The 12,853-nt window shown below is 42.9% G+C and overlaps 2 protein-coding genes across 6 annotated transcripts in view; one reads left to right on the top strand and one right to left on the bottom strand.

Annotated features, from left to right (window-relative positions):
• AP2B1 (adaptor related protein complex 2 subunit beta 1) overlaps nt 1-2,852 on the bottom strand; it is a 127,275-nt gene extending 124,423 nt beyond the window's left edge. For 2 of the 4 annotated variants that reach the window (XM_023244427.2, XM_023244429.2), the window contains exon 1: nt 2,716-2,852. The gene's annotated coding sequence lies outside the window, so the exon portion shown is untranslated. Of the gene's footprint in view, nt 1-2,596; nt 2,616-2,715 lie in introns of those variants that run through there. The other 2 variants (XM_023244430.2, XM_023244428.2) reach the window with 2 other exon arrangements.
• Nucleotides 2,853-3,029: 177 nt separating this feature from the next.
• On the top strand, nt 3,030-12,533 carry PEX12 (peroxisomal biogenesis factor 12). Of its 2 annotated transcripts, none has more exons than XM_003996568.6 (4): nt 3,030-3,778; nt 7,907-9,084; nt 9,367-9,920; nt 10,776-12,533. In XM_003996568.6, exons 2-4 carry the CDS (start codon nt 8,959-8,961, stop codon nt 11,173-11,175), a joined length of 1,080 nt encoding a protein of 359 aa, XP_003996617.2. In that variant the 5' UTR covers nt 3,030-3,778; nt 7,907-8,958; the 3' UTR covers nt 11,176-12,533. The 2 variants fall into 2 exon arrangements, with proteins under 2 accessions (XP_003996617.2, XP_044900966.1); XM_045045031.1 differs by lacking the exon at nt 3,030-3,778 and adding an exon at nt 6,131-6,443.
• The last annotated feature ends 320 nt before the right edge of the window (nt 12,534-12,853 follow it).

Raw genomic sequence — 12,853 nt, 5'->3', positions numbered from 1 at the left:
AAAGCTTCCCTGCACAGGATTCCATATCTGGATTTAACATAACCTAGTTTCTCCCAAATATAGGTTGTGAAAGACCCTTCTCTTTTTTTTTTTAATTTTTTTTTTTAACGTTTATTTATTATTGAGAGACAGAGCACGAGCAGAGGAGGAGCAGAGAGAGAGGGAGACACAGAATCCGAAGCAGGCTCCAGGCTGTCAGCAAAGAGCCCGACGCGGGGCTTGAACTCACGAACTGTAAGATCATGACCTGAGCCCAAGTCGGTCGCTTAACCAACTGAGCCACCCAGGTGCCTCAAGACCCTTCTCTTCTATTCCTCCCTCCTTACAGTCCCCCTAAAGAAAATAAGGCAAGAAAAAAATTAATAGGGTCTCAATTTCAAATGGCTCTCTGGGAAATGGCGGCTAACTTAGACTTGGTGAGGCCACTAAGTCCCTTCTTTTCACACAGAGCTGGGCTTTACAGTTTGGTGCTCACAGCAAAAAAACTGGCAGGAGTTAACCTAATCATAGAGCAGAAAGGCCATTCAGCCATCTTTTATTACAAGTGTGAAAGGTGCTGAGATATTTCAACATCTCAATAATCAGAAATTTCAATGCAAAGATAATAGTGTCTTCCATTATCATTTAGCTCATAAGAAATCATAAGACATCTAATTACAATAGACACAAGATGTGACTTCTATTTAAATATGTCAGACTACCAGTACGCCTGGATAGCTCAGTCAGCTGAGCATCAGACTTTGGCTCAGGTCGTGATCTCACTCATGGTTTGTGAGTTCGAGTCCTATATCGGACTTGCTGTCAGCGTGGAGGCCACGTTGGACCCTCTGCCCCCCCCCTGCCCCTCCCCCACTCTCTCTCTCAAAAATAAACATAAAAAATGTCAGACTACAAAGTAATGTGTTAATATTATACAGTAAGAAGTTCAAAAGGTTTACATCCAATTCTTTTTTTTAAGATTTTATTTAAGTAATCTCTACACCCAGCATGGGGCAAGAGTAGCATGCCCTAGTGAAGCCTGCCAGGCCCCCCTTTACATCCGATTCTTAACTGAAATACCAAAACTCTGGAAAATTTAAGCCTAGAAGTAAAGAAAGAAGAAAAGGAGAACACATCATATCTAATTCACTCCTTGTCCAGCTTGGGTCAAATCCGTGCATAAAACGTAGTATTTTAAAATATGGATAGTGGGGTGCCTGGGTGGCTCAGTTGGTTAAGCGTCCGACTTTTGATTTCAGCTCAGGCCATGATCTCACGGTTTGTGAGTTTGAGCCCCACATCAGGCTCCGCCAGTGCGGAGGCTGCTTGGGATTCTCTGTCTCCCTCTCTCTGTCTCAAAATACATAAATAACTTAAAAAAAAAAAAAAAAAAACACCTTTTTTTGAATAAATTAAAAAATAAAATAAAATATAGATGTTTAAGGGGAAAAAAAGATGGAAGAACTGGGCTTTCTTGAGTCTGTCTCTTAATTCACAGAATGTTAGCTTTGTGTTAATTTTACCACCCAACTTTCAGCGAGGCTGTCCGCAGAACACGCTATCCTTTTGCTTCGCTGGGAGTTTAAACTGTTAAGATACCTGCAAACAGTTCTCACCTTACCACCACGCTTAGTCATCATTGGAATGTGTTACACGTTTTCTTGTACAGCTGCATCTCCTTCATCTGCTGCTTTCTATTATTATTTTATAAGTGTACCCTGAGGCTAAGCAATACAGGCATACCAAGCAGGTAATTAGTCACTTAAATTGTTCCTCATTGAGACCACCTTCGTGGTCACACGGCCTTTTCTAAACTTACTGCGCTTTACTTTTAAACCACAATGATTAACAGTTTCTGGCATTTAAGACGCACTTCTTTTAAAAATCCGTTTAATGAAGCAGCAACACTTTATGTGCTCAGCTCCACAATGAAACAGCCAGGTGAGATCATTAACATCCCCGCCGCCCCCCACCCCCATAGAAGACTGCTCCTAAAACAAACAGCGTGAATAAATTCTTTCGATTCAAAGAATATGGAAATAACAGGCTGTTCCAGTTTCTTTACCTCTGGCTTAATCTACAGCCTTTCTCAAACCAGATCATTCCTGCTAAGCCCAGAAAAAAAATTCGGGGCTAAGATTTATCCCTACTTGCTTCCCCCACTCTCACATCGGGTCTGAACGTTTCTCCTCCCTTCCCCCCAAGTGTCAGGAATTCCTCTTCTGCCCCAGGTGGTCAAGATTCTAGGGATATGTTCCTCCATTACAAGGTGGGAGAGAGGTGTCGCTTATCCTCACATTACGGGAGACGGGAGAGGTTCGCCCATCAATGGACAAACCTGTGGGGGAATCCCTTTCCCCTTCTGCTAAGCTGGACACGTCCCACCTCTGAGTGAAAGACGCCAAGCGGGGAGGAAGGAAGGTTCTCCCCTTTGGCCTCCAGCCTCTACCGGCCACACCCCTGGCCTCTGGCCCCAACCCCCCGACCTCGAACGTATCTTCCCTCAGGTGCCCCCCAACTCCCAGCGGCCACACCCGAGGATTCCCTCGCCCCGCCAGAGCGGTGGAGTCCCTTTCTCCAACCCTCTTCCTCACAACGGTCACACCCGACGGCTCACTTCATACTCAACGGTCACGCTCCTAGGATTTCCTCTTCCCCCCGCCAGTGTCCAAGTCAACCTGGGGTCTCCCCCCAGCAGTGACGGACGCACCCCGAAGTTAGCCGCCTTGAACTCACCGGAGGCAAGGGCGGGGGTGGCGGCAGCAGCCAGAGAGCACGGCCCGAGTGGTGTTGTAATGGTTTCCTGCACGTCACGACTCCTTCTCCAGGTCTAAGCCACTGCGCAAAACCCACTTTGCCAGAGACAAAGATGGTGGACAGGAAACTCTGACGTCAGAGAACCTCGCCGCGTACCGTCATCCCCGCGCGCGGCAGAACCAGAAAGGCGGCGAGCTCTGTCGCCTTGGAGACGGAAAGGCTTTCCTCGGAGACTGGATACTGGACCCAAGAGGGAGTTCAGTGGCTATACAGAGGGATGTATTAAACAAACTGTCGTTCTCTGGATTTGTTTCCTCGCACAGTTCTCTAAAAACTCTCCCATAGAAAGGGTGAAATATCCTGTTGGAAAACAGGATGAGATGGCATCGGATCTGAATTTCTGAATTCAAACCCCTGCCTTGAGAATGACTGGGAAAGTTCCTTAATGTCTCCTTAACCTGAGTCTTGTCTGTGAAAAGGAGCCAACAATCTATCTCTTCCTGGCTTGGGAAGTTTCAGTGGGATAAAGTAGGTAAAGCACCTGGCTTGTAATAGGAGTGCTTACACAATAGTAAGTTACTTTTGGAAACCGAGACCTAGAAATCTCTGTACCTGTTTCTTAATTTTGCTGTGAACCTAAAACTGCTTCAAAAATAGTAAGTCTTTAATTTTTTTAAATGTGGAGAGTGAGAGTGCCTGGCGCAGTAGCTGAGGAAACAAAAATGCAAAGGAGACTGCGAAGTAGAAAAGGAGAAGGAAAAGCTGGTGGCTATAACTTTTTAGGATGTTTTTAGAGTTCTATGAAAGTAGGAACATACTAACCTATTCGCTCTTCTATCTCTGCGACCTAGCCCCCCTCCCCTCTCCAAAATTTGTTGAATGTGTAAATGTATGAATGATCAACAGTATCACTTGCTAGAGAGAAGAGGAGGAAGGACTGAGAAGCGTCCAAGGATTTAGCAATGTAAAGGTCATCATTGCTGGGACCGTCAGTAGAGACAGAAGGCAAAAGCCATGCTGCAGAAGTTTGAGGATAATGGAGGTGAGGAAATGAAAACAGGAGTTACAAATAACTCCATAAGAAAATGTGGCTGAAAAGAGAAGATATATAGGATATTGGAAAGAGAGAATAGTGAGGATTTTTTTAAGTTCTATATTGATACATTTTCTTTACACTATTTTTAGCAATACCATGAGTTCAATGATCTTTCCTACCCATAGGACTTCAAAATCTCTATCTCTAGCCTTGACCTTTTCCCAACTTTTCACCACCAAATTGCCAACCACACTTATGGAAAATTCTATATTTATGGCCCACCCAAATTAAGCAAATCATGGGATGAGGGTTGCTGTAAAACCTGGTTCCAGTTACAATTCCCAGAAATCAGAGGTGGATTCATAACGAAGAAGCCACCAGAAAAATCTTAGAGACTTTGATTCATATGCCTCTTCTATTCAAAACCTTTCAACAGCTCCTTTATGCTTAATATGTCCAAAACCTATCCTTCCCCCAGCTCCCCGAAGCTCTATGCTCTTTAGTTTTCTCATCTATAAAATGGGGAGATAGTAATATTTAATCAAAATATTGTTATAAGGATGAAGGGAATTAATATATGTAAAGCACTTAGAACTATGGCTGCACATACTATGTATGTATTTGCTGCGTGATTATCTCGATAAATTACACTACATTCCTCAAGCCAGAAACCTGGGGTCATCCTTGATTTCTCTCTCCTTTAATTGTCACATCCAATCCATCTCCAAGTTGTCAATCTACCTTCAAAATGAATCTTTAATTCATCCAGTCCCCTCTATTCCACCTCATTAATACAAGCCACCATCACCTCTTGCCTGGAATACTAGAAACCTCAACTTTTCTCCCAACCATTATCCACACAGCAGCCAGTTTTGTTTTGTTTTGTTTTAAGTTTACTTGTTTTCGAGAGACAGAGACAGAGTGCAAGCAGGCGAGGGACAGAGAGAGAGGGAGACACAGAATCTGAAGCAGGCTTCAGGCTCTGAGCTGTCAGCACAGAGCCCGATGTGGGGCTGGAACTCGTGAACTGTGAGATCATGACTTGAGCTGAAGTTGGACGCTTAACTGACTGAGCCACCCAAGTGCCCTTAGGTTTTAATTGCACTTATTTTGAAGTATAACAAACATTTTATAAAAAGTGCACACATAAATGTAAAGCTCGGATGAATTTTCATAAAGTAAACATAAGCACATAACCATTACAGGGTCATCTTAAAAATACAAATCTCATCGTGATTCTGGTATTCTTCCGTGAATTCCCATTGCACTTGGGCTAAAATCCAGTCTCTTTCTCATGGCCGGAGTCCTTGCGTGGTTTGGCCTCTACCTCTCTAACATCATTTTATGCCTTTCAGTTACTCTTCATTTTTCCTTTTGCTAGCTATTGCAGCCCTCAAATATGCTAAACTCTTTCCCATTCTAGGGCCTTCACAAATACCGCTCCTTCTACCTAATACTACCCCCTCCTCCCGCAACTCCTCACATGGCTGGCTCATAATTTAGGTCTTGGTTTAATTGCAATCTCCTCAGAAAGGCACTCTGTTTACCCATTCTAGAAGGTTCTGCACTCCCAGCCCACACCACCACACCATCCCAGCCCTCTCATTCTATTTACAAATTGTATCTTAATTTATTATCTCCCTCCTCAACTAGACTGTAAATTCCTTGAAGGCAGATACAATTTGTTTTTATTACTACTTTATACCCACCACCCAACATAATGTCTGACACATAAAAGTTACTCAATATTGGGCACCTGGGTGGCTCAGTCGGTTAAACATCCGACTCTTGATTTTGGCTCAGGTCACGATCTCACTGTTCGTGAGTTTGAGCCCCACATCGGGCTCTGTGTGGACAGTGCGTGGAGCCTGCTTGTTATTGTCTTCCTCTCTCTGCCTCTCCCTTGCTCTCTGTATCTCTCAAAATAAATACAAACAAACTTTAAAGTTACTCAATATTTATTAAATTACCATCCACAGGCAGAGTACTAAAACTAGCATTTAAGACCTTCCATAATCCGTCTAAATCTATTTTCAACATACCCTCTACTATTCCTATTTGTGCCTCTACAGTTAAAGCAAGCAACAATTTGTTCCTCCTATCCACTCCATGCTGCTCCCTTAGCCTCAAAAGTTGTCACTACTACTAATACTTGCCCCAAATGTACTTATCTTTTGAGGTCCACCTGATTCATAAAACTTTCTCAGTGGACATGTTATGATACGAGGTACAGAATGTACCAGGTTACATCACTGCATTAAAGAGCAACTGGCAAAAGGAAGTGGAGATAAAATATGAGGTTAGAAACAATGTTCTTGCCTTTGGTTATGCAGGCCAATAAGGGTGTTCTGTTTAAACTGGTTAGCAGTGTGTATTCCTCCCAGCTGATAGTTATCTCTTCCTCTAAACTCACGTCATATTAGCCTGTCTGATGGCTCTGAATACCTCTTCACATAAGTGCACTTTTTATGTGTCTTATCTATTATTACATTATAAACATGAGGGTGGGATTTATGATGAGGTGGTTATTTGTTGGCTGTAATAATTGACACTATTTTTGACTGCCTTTTCCTTGTGCAATTTCAATTTACTTTTGGGGTATTTTCAAAGACCGTTAATCAAGATGTCTTGCCCTCTTCCCTGAAAGAGTGGAGAAGACATCTGAACTAAGGTAGGGCAATACAATTTGCATTCTAAGTACAGTGACAGAAATTTGTTGAAGCTCATTCATTTTAACAATGCTGCCTGGGTGAGACTTTACTAATTCTTGCTAGAGACATCCAATAGGACTGTAGTTCCTGTCCTTTTAGAGCTGGCTTTCCTCATTTTAACTACTCTATATATTTCCAATATTTTTTTTAGTTTAAATAGTGGCCTATTTCTTTTGCTTGTAACCAAAGAACCCTAAAATTGATACAAATGTTTAACCAATTTCCCACTTGTCATAGTAGATGCTGTCTCAACTTTGTCTTTTTGTTGTTTAATTAAGAATAGCTTGGGGCGCCTGGGTGGCGCAGTCGGTTAAGCGTCCGACTTCAGCCAGGTCACGATCTCGCGGTCCGTGAGTTCGAGCCCCGCGTCAGGCTCTGGGCTGATGGCTTGGAGCCTGTTTCCGATTCTGTGTCTCCCTCTCTCTCTGCCCCTCCCCCGTTCATGCTCTGTCTCTCTCTGTCCCAAAAATAAAATAAAAAATGTTGAAAAAAAATTAAAAAAAAGAAAAGCTTGCATATGGGTCGCCTGGGTGGCTCAGTCGGTTAAGCACCTGACTCTTGATTTTGGCTCAAGACATGATCTCTTGGTTCGTGAGATCGAGCCCTGCTTCGGGCTCTGTGCTAAAAGTGTGGAGCCTACTTGGGATTCTCTCTCTCCCTCCCTCTCTTTCAAAATAAACAAACTTAAAAGAAAAGAAAAAAGAGAAGCCTGCAAATAAGGGCTACCGTTGTTAGAACACCTAATACGTGTCGGGTGCTTTATACAGATACATGATCTCTAGTCCTTAAAATTCCCTAAGGTAAAATATCTTGTATCAATGTGATTTTCTCTGGCAGGTTATTTGGTGGAGTAAAAAACACCTTTTAGAACTATAATTAAGGTTAACTTGCAATATTTTATTGAAACAATTAAACCCAAATCTTGTTTTTGAGAGTTCTCATTATGCAAACCAATTATCTTTATACCACAAGGTCCTCTAAAGCAGTGAATACATTCTATTCCTATATATTTAACACAGAAGTGGGGAGGGGTTGAAGAAAGAGGAATGGTTAAACGTGAATAAGCAACTCAAGAGAGGGTAAGTTGCATATGATGTAAAAGCCCTTTGCTAATTGTAAATTACACTAAGTTTGGTATACAGTGAAAAGTACCATCTTCCAAGCGTCTCCAGTTGATTCTAGTTACAACTCATCAGGATTCCTTAGTCCTGTATTCACATCGCTGTGACACATCCAACCGTATAGGAGAGTAGGAACCATTTTCATCAGTGTGGCAAGTGCCTAGTTATACTTGAACGTAACTACGCCTACAAGACAGTTAATCTACCGGCTAGAATGGAAAGTGACCGTTCCAAGTTCTGAGGAACATCAGGAACCTTTCTCATTCTAATCATCTTTTTTCTTTTCTTTTTTTTTAAATTAGCGGCAATAAGGCTAAAGACTTCTATCTCCAGCTGCAAATCCCTCCTGGGAGGGCCGACTATAAATTAACCACCACGCCCGGCGCACACAGAAAGAACTTCCGTGTGTCCACATTCCCATTCGTCCACCCACCCTTAACTAAATCGCCCAAGGGAACACAGGCCTCAGCAGCAGGCTCGAACTCCTGGCTCTGGGTGCCACACGTCGCGCGGCGCCCCAAACACCTTTCCAAAAAGACCTCTGCAGAGAGATTCAGAGGTGTGGCTTCCCACCGGGGATGCGATGCAAACCTAGCTAAGAAAAGTAAATCGAGCTGAGAACCCAACTCCAAGCCAGGCCTCCCCAAGTCACTTCTTTAATTTCAGCGGGAGCGGAAGCGGAAGCGGAAGCTCCGGTGGGGTCATAGAGTTTGCTCGTTCCGGTTTCCGGGCCACGTTCGGGGCTAGAGCGCCTCCCGTCCGCCAGCCATCCCAGTCCCCAGCGGCTTCTATTTCCGGGTGCGGCTCCTGTCATAAAGCGGGGGCCTGTCTACAAACGTGGAATCGTGGGTCCTTCGCGCCTCGCCGGGGGTCAGCGCGCAAGGACGGTCCCTGGCGGGGGTACTTCGCAGCCAACGGCTGGAGCCGGTCTTCGCGTACCGACCCCGCACTGGCACCTCTAACCCCTCAGAGCTAGCTGGCTCTTGAGCCCTCACGAGTTAGAGTCCCTGATTCGCAGCCTCCAGGGCTGCAGCTCTAGAAGATATCACAACTTCGCCCATCCCTGTCCCCATAGGCATGCTCTGCCCTGTGAGGTACAGCATTTGACAAGTCACCCCTACCCCACACACCACTTCCACTCGCGTCTGCCTTAACTTCGTTCTTAACCTCCTTTTGAGACCCCTCCCTTCTGCCTCCAGAAGAGGTCTTTTACCCCCACTTCCGTGAAAGAGGAGTTTTGGGTCTCTTGCAGAAAGATTACCTTTAAGACTGAGCACCTATTTGATAACTAAAACAAGTTCATGCTTACTAAAGAGTTTGTGGGCAAAGTGAAACCCAGTGCACACGGGAAATTATGGCTGAGCACGGGGCTCACATCACAACTGCTTCTGTGGTGGATGACCAGCCATCCATCTTTGAGGTGGTAGCACAGGAGAGTTTAATGACAGCAGTGAGACCTGCTCTTCAGCATGTGGTCAAGGTAAGATGTCAATTCTCTGAGAGTTTTTAGGGACTGGGTAAAAACCAAACCAATAATTATAATTCACATCCTATGGTGTTTAACGGTTATTGAGTCCATGTTATGTGTAGAGCCCTGTACTGAATAACCCAGCACTTCAGGGAGGATAGGGCAGACCCCAAAAGAAGTGCTCATTTGAGCCTAAAGTATAGAATTTAGAAGAAAAAAAGGGGAAATGCAAATACAATGCATAGTAATTGTGAAATGGAATGAATTTCATTTTATTAATTTACTTTGCTTTAGGTTCTTGCAGAATCCAATCCTGCCCACTATGGCTTCTTTTGGAGGTGGTTTGATGAAATCTTCACCCTGCTAGATCTTCTGCTCCAGCAGCATTATTTGTCCAAAACCAGTGCCTCATTCTCTGAAAATTTTTATGGCTTAAAGCGCATTGTAATGGAGGACACACACAAGCTTCAGAGGTTGGCCAGTGCTGGTCTCCCAAAACAGCAGCTTTGGAAGTCAATTATGTTCCTGGTTCTTCTTCCCTACCTGAAAGTGAAGCTAGAGAAGCTGGTTTCTAGCCTGAGAGAAGAGGATGAATATTCTATTCATCCCCCTTCTTCCCGTTGGAAACAGTTTTATAGAGCCTTCCTGGCAGCCTACCCATTTGTTAACATGGCATGGGAAGGCTGGTTTTTTGTACAACAACTTCGATACATCCTAGGAAAGGCTCAGCATCACTCACCACTGCTGAGGCTGGCTGGTGTTCGGTTAGGTCGACTTACAGTTCAGGATATACAAGCTCTGGAGCACAGACCAGCTGAAGTCAGCATGATGCAGCAACCAGCCAAGAGGTAAGGCTTTAACATTCCCCCAAATATTTCATTAACATATTCTAAAATCAGAACCAATTTTATTAAATCCACCTTCCTCGGTTCACTTTGAGGTATTTTGTAAACGCAGAAAAATTCTCGTCTCCATAGAACAAGAGTGGCCATCCTGGTAAACTTCCTCATCACACTAGCTACATTTTTGTGCACGCTTGCTGTGTGCGTCAGGCCCTGTGCTAGGTGTTTGCTTTATGTACGTTACCTCAATCCTCATCACAACCGAATGAAATAAATTCATTGTTCCATTTAACAGCTAAGGAAACTGAGCCCTGATACTGAAGTCCCTTGCCAAGGCCACATGGCTGGAAGGTGGCAGAACTGAGATCCAAGCCTGATCAACAGTTCTCAAGACTGTGTCTTAACCACAATGCTATACTGCTTCTAGTTAGTGTTTGTGGTGTTCTACAAGTTCAAATATATATTCCTCAATGTTGCTAAGTTATTTTTTTGTTAAGAGCGTTGTTCCTTTTCCTGGATATACTACTTTACACACACACACACACACACACACACACACACACACACACACACAATCTATATAATCAGTCTAATTTCTTTCTTAAAACAAGAACAAAGAAGACCCTAGTCATTAAATACAAAGTTTAGCTCCTATACTCCCAAAAGACTGTAGGTCAGAAAAAAGAAATCATTTAGAACAGATACTAAAGGAGACAGTGCCAATCTAGCAACTACTCAATCCCCAAACTGAATCGGTGATTCTGATGAAGAGTATAAGAACTATAATTTTAGTAGCCATTCTGTGATGATACCTACATAAGCAGTTTCTCCTTTTGTCTCCTCGTTCTGTTCTCCCACCAGTGTTGGTGAGAAGATAAAGTCAGCTCTGAAGAAAGCTGTGGGAGGTGCTGCCTTATCCCTCTCTACTGGCCTTTCTGTGGGAGTATTCTTTCTGCAATTCCTTGAGTGGTGGTACTCATCTGAAAATCAAGAAACCGTCAAATCGCTGACTGCCCTACCTACTCCGCCACCACCTGTACACCTGGACTACAATTCTGATTCTCCTCTGTTACCCAAAATGAAGACTGTGTGCCCACTGTGTCGTAAAACCCGGGTGAATGATACTGTTCTTGCCACCTCTGGCTATGTGTTTTGTTATCGCTGTGTGTTTAATTATGTCAGGAGTCACCAAGCTTGTCCCATAACAGGTTATCCAACAGAAGTACAACATCTAATTAAACTGTACTCCCCTGAGAACTGAAACGGATTAGCATTTTATCTCACAACAAAATTACTGCACTATAAGGCCACAGGACTGATTTTCAGCACAGTATGTAGCATTGTTTGATACTTCTCATCCTCCACTCATAATTATATGGACTTTAAATAACTAGAGTTGACCCCTGAACATGTGTTCACCGGCCCCCCACATATAACTTTTGAATCCCCCAAAACTGAACTACTAATAGCCTACTGTTGACCAGAAGCCTTACGAATAGTCAATTAACACACATTTTGTATGTTAGATGTATTACATACCGTATTCTTGCAGTAAAATAAGATAGGGAAAATACTAAGATTAAGAGAAAGTACCTTTATACTGTACTTTTTTGGGGGTGCCTGGGTGGCTCAGTCGGTTGAGCATCTGACTGCAGCTCAGGTCATGATCTGGCAGTTTGTGAGTTCCAGCCCCGCATCGGGCTCTGTGCTAACAGCTCAGAGCCTGGAGCCTGCTTCAGATTCTGTGTCTCCCTCTCTCTCTGCCCCTTCCCTGCTCATGCTCTGTCTCTGAGAAATGAATAAAAGGTAAAAAAAAATTTATACTGTACTTTTTACCGTACTGTACTGTAAGAAATCCGAATATAAGTAGACTTACACAGTTCAAATTTGTGTTGTTCAAGGGTCAACTGTATATGGATTTCTTTAAAAAGATGTATCCATTGATCTTAACCTTTTAACTTGCTGTCTAGATTCCTACTTAGAGTTTACCAAGCTGGTTAGAATGAGAATCAGGACTGACAGGAGACATGAAGGTCAATGTACAGGAAGTGGATAAAAGGGGATAGTTAGTACAGAAGCTTTTCCTTGAAGAACAAGAGGTATAGAAGCTCTCAGGAAAAACCCAAGTTAGACCTCATAAAGTGGGTAGTGAATAGGTAGCAGCCTTCTTCTTGAGAAAAGAAAGCATTTATCTGCCTATGAAGAAGATATTTTATCAGTTTGCAAACAATGTGAAACATAGACCTGCTCTTTATAGACATACTTAGAAACACTTTAGAAGAACAAAGCGCCTTCCATATACTGTGATCCACTTGTTAAGTAACACCTGTTACAGTTTATCAACTTTTAAAGAAGATTCCTTTATGAGCCATACAGCTGGGAAACTGGTTAAAGAAAAGTAGGGGTTGAGTGTATATTGTCTGAAGATTTCAGTGTGAAAGCAAATCTAATTAATTAAGAGATGAACTAAAATACTGATCTAACTTTGTGCAAAAGAATCTTTTAATAAGCTCTTCTTGCTGTTAAGAGTCTGCAAAATGGGCACAAATTATTCTGGCTATTAGTAAGTTTCTGTGAAATGCTGAAACAAATTTTAAGAATAAATGTTTTTGGCAAAGAGCTGTTCCAAGTTGTCATGATTATGTGGAAACGTAAAGATTACTGAGGTGTTTAAATTTTTCATTCAGACCACCTTTGACTTTGAGGTATTTTTGTATTGACATCTTGTTTGTGTGTGTGTGTGTGTGTGTGTGTGTGTGTGTGTGTGTGTGTGTGTGTTTTTGTTTTTATTGCTAATCTAATACTTGGGAGAAAAAAATCCTCTACTCCAACAGCAAGAATTCAGCTTTGTGTGAAATACGTCTTAGAAATACTACAGAAACACTTCAGTTCTGTGTAGTAAAATTCATGTCACTGGATGCTCAGGTTGGTGAAAATAT

The sequence above is a fragment of the Felis catus genome, chromosome E1, assembly GCF_018350175.1.
Source record: "Felis catus isolate Fca126 chromosome E1, F.catus_Fca126_mat1.0, whole genome shotgun sequence".
In the NCBI taxonomy this organism is placed as follows: Eukaryota; Metazoa; Chordata; class Mammalia; order Carnivora; family Felidae; genus Felis; species Felis catus.
The sequence above is the reverse complement of the archived record's forward strand: the minus strand, read 5'-3'. Positions and strand labels throughout refer to the sequence as shown.

Excerpts from the sequence above, each read along its gene's own strand:
- PEX12 (XM_003996568.6), top strand. The coding sequence starts at position 8,959 with ATGGCTGAGCACGGGGCTCACATCACAACTGCTTCTGTGGTGGATGAC. Across the intron at positions 9,085-9,366 it reads CTCTTCAGCATGTGGTCAAG|GTTCTTGCAGAATCCAATCC; the intron begins GTAAGATGTCAA and ends ACTTTGCTTTAG. Across the intron at positions 9,921-10,775 it reads ATGCAGCAACCAGCCAAGAG|TGTTGGTGAGAAGATAAAGT; the intron begins GTAAGGCTTTAA and ends TTCTCCCACCAG.